The 8581-nt window shown below is 42.5% G+C and overlaps 1 protein-coding gene across 1 annotated transcript in view; it reads left to right on the top strand.

The window, feature by feature from the left end:
* The first annotated feature begins 2639 nt into the window (after positions 1–2639).
* The window catches only part of PIWIL4 (piwi like RNA-mediated gene silencing 4), a 46092-nt gene continuing 40150 nt past the window's right edge, over positions 2640–8581 (top strand). The window contains exons 1-3 of the mRNA XM_059186213.1: positions 2640–2768; positions 3950–4028; positions 6806–6937. Coding sequence (XP_059042196.1) covers positions 2658–2768; positions 3950–4028; positions 6806–6937 — 322 coding nt within the window. The 5' untranslated portion in view covers positions 2640–2657. The remainder of the gene's footprint in view (positions 2769–3949; positions 4029–6805; positions 6938–8581) is intronic.

Below are 8581 nucleotides of genomic sequence, written 5' to 3'. Positions count from 1 at the left end.
ACATGGTTGGATCAAAATCTACCATATGGCTAGGTGTTTTCTATTCCATCTTTTTTTTTTTTGCCTTCTCAGGTTAATTGAACATTTTTTAGGATCCTATTTTACCTCCATAATTGACTTATTATGTATTTATAATTGTCCTTATAATTCTTTATTGAATACCCTAAGGTTTATTAATATATCAATAACTAATTAGAGTCTACCTTCAAATACTGTTATAGTGCTTCCTGAATAGTGTTACCTTATAATAATGTATTCCCAAGTCCTCCTGTCCTTGGCTATTGGCATACATTTTATTTTTACATATGCTATATGTAACTATATATATATCTCCAAAGCCAAAAATAGTAGCAATGTGTTGTTACATATATATATATATACATACACATGCACATATATATATATACACATATATATGTAACAACACATTGCTACTATTTTTGTATATATACATATATGTATATGTATATATATGTAACAACACATTGCTACTGTTTTTGTATATATATATTTATATATATATTTTGTGTGGGTATATACATATGTAACAACACATTGCTACTATTTTTGGCTTTGGACTGTTATCTTTTTTTTTTTTTTTTTAAGATTTTATTTATTTATTTGACAGAGAGAGATCACAAGTAGGCAGAGAGGCAGGCAGAGAGAGAGAGAGGAGGAAGCAGGCTCCCTGCTGAGCAGAGAGCCCGATGTGGGACTCGATCCCAGGACCCTGAGATCATGACCTGAGCCGAAGGCAGTGGCTTAACCCACTGAGCCACCCAGGCGCCCCTGGACTGTTATCTTTTAAAGAAAGTAAAAATGCAAAAAAAGATATTTTATTTTACATTTATTTATTGCTGCACTCTTCATGTCTTTATATAGATCCAAGTTTCTCTACACTCATATTTCTTTAGCTTAAAGAATTTCCTTTTACATTTTTTATTGTATGGATCCGCTGACTCTGAATTCTGTTTCTCTGAGAAAGCCTTTATTTCACCCTCATTTTGAAGGTATGTTTGCTGGCTTTAGAATTCTGAGTTGCTGTTTTTCTTATTTGAACACTTCAGAAACTGTGACTCTTTTGTCTTCTGGACAAAAGGACTCTTGCTTGGTCAAGGACTTGGTCAAGGACTCTTGCTTGGTTTCTGAGGAGAAGTTTGATGAGATTCATTTTTCTGGCAAGTTGTGCTGGTTGCTGACATGAGGCCTCCGGTTTCTCACCCTATAAATCTCCTTCTAAGGTTGCTTTAGTGTCCTATGGTGTCCTTTAGTGTCTAAGGCTATGGCTGCTGTCAGCCCCCAGAGCAAGTGGTTTAAGAGAGACAGAGCAAGGAGGAAGCTACAGTGTGTCTTCCATGACCTACTCACAGAAGACACAACCATCATCTCAGTCACATTCTATTTGTTAGAAGAGAAGCCCATACTTAATGGGAGGGAATTAGGGTTGGCCTTTTGAGAGGAAGAGAATCAGAGCATCTGTACAATTATTGAAAAACTGCTACAGGGTTTAAAGACCCTCACTCTGGGGGTACCTGGGTGGCTCAGTTAAGTGACCAACTCTTAGTTTCAGCTCAGGTCATGATCTCAGGATTATGAGATTGAACCCAGAGTCAGGCTCTGAACTCATTGTGGAATCAGCTTGAAATTTTCTCCCTCCTCCCTCTGTCCTTCCCCCTGCTCTCTCTCTCTCTTTAAAATAAAATAAATAAATACAATCTTTAAAGAACCTCACTCTGTACGGGCTTGTGAAGTGAATTCCTCACCCTTGCCCTTACCTGTGAAGGTGCTAATATGATTTGCATGCCTCAGTCAACACACTGTTCTTACCAGCAGCCCTTTTCATGTGTGGACACAGTTACCGGGGCTCATAACTATCTTTTCTTGTCTGAGAAGAGAAAAACATATTCTAAACTTGAGTTTATATACTCCTGAAAGATAAAAGATAATATGTGAAAAGTAAATTTATAAAGTCAATAAAATAAAATATCATATAATGTCCTTGTAAACTTAGGGCCGGGTAAACGTTCTTTTGAAAAGACCCCCAAAGTACAAGCCAGGTAGGTTTGACTATACCAAAATGAAGGATTTGGGTTAGATAAAGGACTTCCTAGTTAAAAAATAACAGGGGATAGATTGGGAGTAGATATTTACGATGTTAAAAAAAAAAAAGGATAAAATTTCTTGCAAATCAAAAGAAAAACACGAGAAACCCAATTCTTAAAATAGCAACAGAAGTAACAATTCAGAGAATGGAAAGCTCTGCAGCTATTACGCACAGAAGAGGTGCTTGGCCATACTAGTGAGCAGAGAAGACCACCGGAGTAAAGTGAGTCTGATGCAACCTTCCAGGCATAGCGTGGGCAAAACCCAGTGTGTTGGAAGATGCCAAATTTGGAGGGGGTGGGGGATGGCGAGTCAAGGGAAGTCGGGGCTCCGCCCCGCGCCCGGTCACGTGCTCCCCGGAGCAGGCGGGATCGCTGCAGGCGGTGCGCGCCCCTCCACCCACGCGTGGGCCTCCGCCGCGTCTCCTGCTGTCGGAGTCGGAGACTCGCCGCGACTGCCACCTCAAGTCACAGCCTCGTCCTCTGGACTCGGAGGGGAAAATACTCTTCTTGAGACCTTGCTGCCTGGAGGGTACCCCTGCGCTCGTTGGGAACATGAGTGGCCGCGCCCGCGTGAGGGCCAGAGGCATGGCCCGCAGCCCCAGCGCGGCGGAAGCCGGTAGCACCCGTGCCCCGCCATCACGGCCACAGTCGCCATCACCATCGGTGTGTAGGACTCGTGGCCGACAGGGCCTCGCGCTCTCCTTCTCGGTGGCCTTCATGCACACCGCCTTCCTCTGCTTTTACCTCCTCAGCTCTGCTGGGAAGGAGTGGGGTATCTTCCCGCTGGACGTTGGGTCTTTCCAGGGTTTCTCGTATTTTTCCCTTCCCGGGGGGTGGGGTGCTTATCCTGGTAAGAGAGTCATGTAGATATTTTTGGCCGGTGAAGAGTACTGAAGATTGGAGGCAAGTGCCTCATTCCTTTTGCTTTCTGAGAGTTTAATTACTTAACTCAGTTTTAAGTCTCTTGGTAAAAACTGTTGTACCATTGTAGGGCATATGAGCTAATATGATTTGTCTCTCTAATTCCTACACCTGCATAAGTAATCTCAGACACAGATGTGGTTTAGATTCAGTCGCTGTTTCTTGACCAACCAGCGTGGGTAGGACTCTTGGTTACATTTAGGCAAGTTTAGATTAAATTGGCCGGCGAATCAGCAACTTTTGAGGGATGTTAGGCGGACCTATCAGTATTTGGAGCAGTCTTTTAGACCAGAAGTTCTCAAGTGTGCTCCTTGTGCCTTTACTTTCATGTCATTGTTTTCCCTTGACTTCATGCATTTCTTAGCAGGCCAACATATACTTCCTGAGTGAACAGAAGTAGTTACTGTGAAAAGAGGAAATATCAGTGGTTCCCTTGGCCTATTTCATAAACAAATTTGGGACCCATTTATTCAAAAGAGTCATCACCTGAGCTGGTGACCCAGGTCCTCTGGGCTCAGTTTTTCTTGCTATAAATGTGTTTACATCGGAGGCCCCATCCCTGGAGACAGTGGAAGCATGAGGTCCGTGTTCATCTCTGCCACCTTCCCTCTGATGAACTCTCTGGGCTTGAGAATCCCAGCTCTGCCTCTTTATACCTCCTATCTGGCTCACAGTCAAAACCAAAGTTTGATAAATGGGGAAGACTATAGCTGGTCTTTATCCTTTTCTTCTAGAACAAACAGTCTCTTCTCATCTTCTCTAGCATTTTAGGGACATTAGTTAGCATTAGCTGACATTCATTAACATTAGTTATTGAAGATGTAGGACATGATACACTTCTTATTTTGTGATAACCTTTTGGTTTATGACTTAACATCTTAAATCTAACCAAGCTTTTCTCTGCTCCCCCCACCCCATTTTAGCCTACATCTGAAGATACTGGCAACAATGAAGCATCTTCTACCGGTAGCTTGGCGGGAACAAGCAGGAAGTCCCAGAGTTGTAAGTGCGGCTTGATCCGCCTTCTCCTGTATCCCCTCCCATCTGGATGGACCTGGAGTGATTGCTGGGCTTTGCAGCAGCAGGCTCACTTCTCCGGCATCCCATTTACCTCTTCTCAGAGGATCCCCTGTGTGTGTTCGGTTTCTTTGGGACCCCAAGACACAGTATGCCACTGAATTTCCTGATGCTCCTTGGCACTTGGGCATCCACAGGTGCCAGGAATCCAGTCTTCTGTTTTTTTCTGTTCATTGAATAGTTCTGAAAAATGTTCAGAAGTTCTTTATGACACAGAAGTGTCCGTGCCCCATCCTGAAGGGATGGTAGAAACCTACCACCCCAGCTGCTATGCTCTCTTCTTTTTTCCCACCATTTGATGGTAGCTGTCTTCACTGCAAATCCAGACTGGGACTCAGGGTACTTGTCCATGGGCTACTGCAAGTTGCCGCTGTCACGGTGTGGGGTGGTATGCTCCATACCCTAGTTTGCTAGGGCTGCCATGACAAAGTGGTATAGACTTGGGGGCTTAAATGACAGAAGTGTGGTGTTTCATAATTCTGAAGGCTGGAAGTCCGAGATCAAGGTGTCCACAGAGTTGGTTTCTTCTGAGGCCTCTCTCCAGGGCTTGTAGAGGGCTGTCTTCTCCCTGTGTCTTCACATGGTCTTCCCTCTGTATTTGTCTGTGACTTTACCTCTTCTTATAAGGACACAGTCATATTGCATTAGGGCTCATGCTAATGACATTATTTTAGCTTAATTACCTTACTAAAGACTCTGTCTCAAATACAGTCACATTCTGAGATATGAGGATTTAGATCTTCAACAAGTAAATTTGGGGGACACATAATTCACCCAGTAGCCACGGCTGAAACCTGTTAGCTGCCCCCTTGCTCGGACTATGAAGTTATGTGATGTTAGTTCTAAGCACTTAGGGTCTCCCAGACCCCTGATCATTAGTCCTTCCACCATCATCTGCTGCTCAGCTGTCTATTCTCCACTAGGGATTTTCTAGCTCCCACAAGTAGCCTCTGTGCTCTGAGCTCGAGGAAGTGCACTTGGTCGCACAGAACACCTGTCTTGGGGGTTATCAGGTCATGCCATCCACTGCCCAGCTGCTCTTGGGACTTCCTTTCCACGCCTGATGAACATTCTTGTGACTAGCAAGGCTCAGACATAGAATTTTTTATTTGATTATTTTTAAAAATTGTGGCAAAATATACATAATGTAAAATTTTGCATTTTAGCCGTTTTCAGTTGCATACTCCTTGGCATTAAGGACACTCACATCATTGTGCAGCCATCACCACCGTCATCTCTCTTTTTTTTTTTTTTTTAAGATTTTATTTATTTATTTGGCAGAGAGAGATCACAAGTAGGCAGAGAGGCAGGCAGAGAGAGATGGGGGAAGCAGGCTCCCTGCTGAGCAGAGAGCCCGATGCAGGACTCCATCCCAGGATCCTGAGATCATGACCTGAGCCAAAGGCAGAGGCTTAACCCACTGAGTCACCCAGGCGCCCCTCTAGGACTTTTTTATCTTACAAAATTGAAACCTGGTACTCATTAAAAATTAACTCCCCATTCTGTCCTCCCTTGAACCCCGGCAGCTACCATCTCTCTCTCTCTTTTTTTAAGATTTTATTTATTTATTTGAGAGAGAGCCAGCTAGAGGGAGCAAGAGCAGTGGGAGGGGCAGAAGGATAGGGAGAAGCAGGCTCTCCACTGAGCAGGGAGCCTGATGTGGTGCTCAATCCCAGGATCCTGGGATCATGGCCTGAGCCGGAAGCAGACGCTTAATAACTGAGCCACCAGGCACCCACTGGTAACTACCATCTTATGGTAGATTGATTTTTTATAAACCACCTAACATTTTGAAATCAAGAGCAGTGAATGATATGGATAATATAGTACGAATAATTTTTAAACCTTTTTAAAAATTAAATAAATGTGATTTTCCTGGGAGACTCAGACTCCACAGAAACGGTATGAGCAGCGATAATGCCATTTGAGGGGGTTGCGATGGCTGTATCAAAGGGTGGTCAGAGTCCACCCTTCTTGGTCATACTATTACTTCATAGTAATACTACTACTCTGCTTGCTTTGTAGTAATACTCTGTACTTTCCTATTTTCACATTATCTTCAAAGTGCCACGTCATACCCCAACAAACAACATCTCTATACTTCTTTAAAGAGAAAATGTTCATTTGGAAACAGATTTTCCTTTCACATTTGCCAGAACCTAACAGTAAGTAACATGCCCCAAGGTGAAATGCTGGCTTTCATTTTCAAAGGAATGAACTCCCACAGAAACTGACAGCAGTGTTCTTGGAGTTCTCTTCTCATCACTGAGAGACATAGCAGATTCAGCCCCAGTGCGTAAAGAAGTTGGTGTGGACAGTCATTATCTCTGAGTGTTCAGGGGGTTATGCAAGAGCCGAAGGAGGGACAGCCGCCCTCCAAACCTGTGTGTGGAGGAGGGCATAGGGGATGGGCCTTTTTCTCCTTAACAAACAGGAGAATCAGACTAGACCTAAGCATTATGAGGTAGAGTTAACTTGTGATATGTTCTTTCTAACAACACATATCACGCTTCCTTTACAGTTTTCAGGTTTTAGGCTGAAGACTTCTAAATAGTCACGATTATTTTCAGCAGCGAGGGTTGGTTTTCATTAAAGCCACAAAAGTCTGAGCTTCAGTTAGAGACTCAGTTTTGACATAGTAGTTGTAAACAGCATCACTAGAATGAAACATGAGATGTCATGGCATTCTCTTCACATTTTAGGTCAAGATGTTGTATCTTCTGGTGATGCTGGATGTACTTTAACTGAAAGAGGTGGGAAAATCAGATGGGACTTCAAGGACCTGAGTGTCTGTACCAGAGAGAAATTGGCCCATGTGAGAGATTGCAAAAGAGGTACGGAGTAATCGTGTTACTTACTTTTTAAATGTTACCAAATTGTGCTTAAGGAATTTTAATTTCTACATCTAAAATAAACAAGTTTATATATTGACTTTAAAAACGCTTATTGAATGTCTGTTATATTTAAAGCATTATTTAGACACTAATTGTTTTAGCCTTAATTCTCTCCTTTATTAATAGAGGTAAGAATATTTCCCCTAAACATATCACTCTTTGAAAAGATGTTCTCCTTACACTTGGCGTAGGGGTTGAAGGATAGGCTCTGTTTCTTTTCCAACAGTTTTCCTATGGGAAACAATAATGTCTCTGTACTTCAGTTGTAAAAAGAAAGATCTAGTCAGTTTTTGGAATTTTTAACCATTTTTCAAAGTCACCCCTGAAATTACACCCAGAATTATGGGCCTATGCATCTTCAGGAAGTTAGGTGTTTTCATTAGATTCTTGAAAGGCTTTGTGACACCCTCCCAAAAGTTGGGAAAGACTCCCTGATGCAGATCAGTTTTCTTCAAGCTTTTTACAACCATGCAAAAAATTAAGGAGTAGATACATTGTTATCTAGCATACACACAGTACCACAAAAAATGGGACCCAAGTTTCATGAAAAATGCTTGCCCTTACTATGTACAAGGCAGTCTGGTCACTTCTGTTGTATTCTAGTCATTTCATAAAATGTGTTGGGTCATGTCATATGTTGTCATGACTTCAGCTCTAATGGGTCATAATTACAGTGTACAAACACTGGTGTAGGTAATATCCAAGGGTCTTGCCAGATCTGACATTCTAGGATGACTTCTCTTTGTCCATGAATATGAGTAGCTAAAACATACTACCTTTTCCCAGGATACAGGAGAACAAAAGAAAGCTTTTCTTTAATTAAAATAGTACAGGTATCACTTGCTTCTAACAGATATCTACCATACATAGAAACTGAGGAAATACCAATGCACACATGATGCTCTTTTTCTTTACCACCTTGGGAGCTCATGTTTCCACTTCCTTCATGAAAGGAAGCAAAATAGTGCCCATCTAATAGGATTCCTTTCTATAAGACAAACACTGGATGATTCCCTACAAGGAGAACTCAGAAGTACCTCCCTTGTGCCCTCCTAGATTCCGTCCTAGAGGGATCTGATGCCATCTTGAGCACTGAGCAACCACTATAATGAGGCCATCTCTGAATGTGTCTGATACACTTTGAAGAGGTGAATAAAAAATTCTGAGGGGCTGGAATTTCTGGAAGCTTACCCATGTCTGCAGAAAAGAAGCCCAGAGGCCTTGTCTGTTTTCATGCATAAAAGATGTGTAATTTCTCCTTCCCCTGTTCTCCCCTCAATCTCTGAGGGCTTTCCACTTTTCCCTGATTGAACTATTTCAGAATTGTCAGAAGGATGGGTAACTTTTGATTGTCTCGATTTCCAAGGGGCTGGGGGTTGTGCTCATGGTAAGAACTGGACAGTGTCTTTATAATCTAAGGGCAGCATAATTTCAGAGCAGCATCTAAAAATACTGCTTGAGCCAATTTGCGTTGCACAGACGCAGAGCTGGAAGGCAGGCTCTAGAAGAAATCCTACGACAAGAATGTCAGTATCTTCTCTTAGGTTCTTATGAGGCCTCCTTTACACATGATCACACGATCCC

This window comes from Mustela lutreola, chromosome 1 (assembly GCF_030435805.1).
Source record: "Mustela lutreola isolate mMusLut2 chromosome 1, mMusLut2.pri, whole genome shotgun sequence".
NCBI classification, from domain to species: Eukaryota; Metazoa; Chordata; class Mammalia; order Carnivora; family Mustelidae; genus Mustela; species Mustela lutreola.
This window is presented reverse-complemented; position numbering and strand designations above follow the sequence as displayed.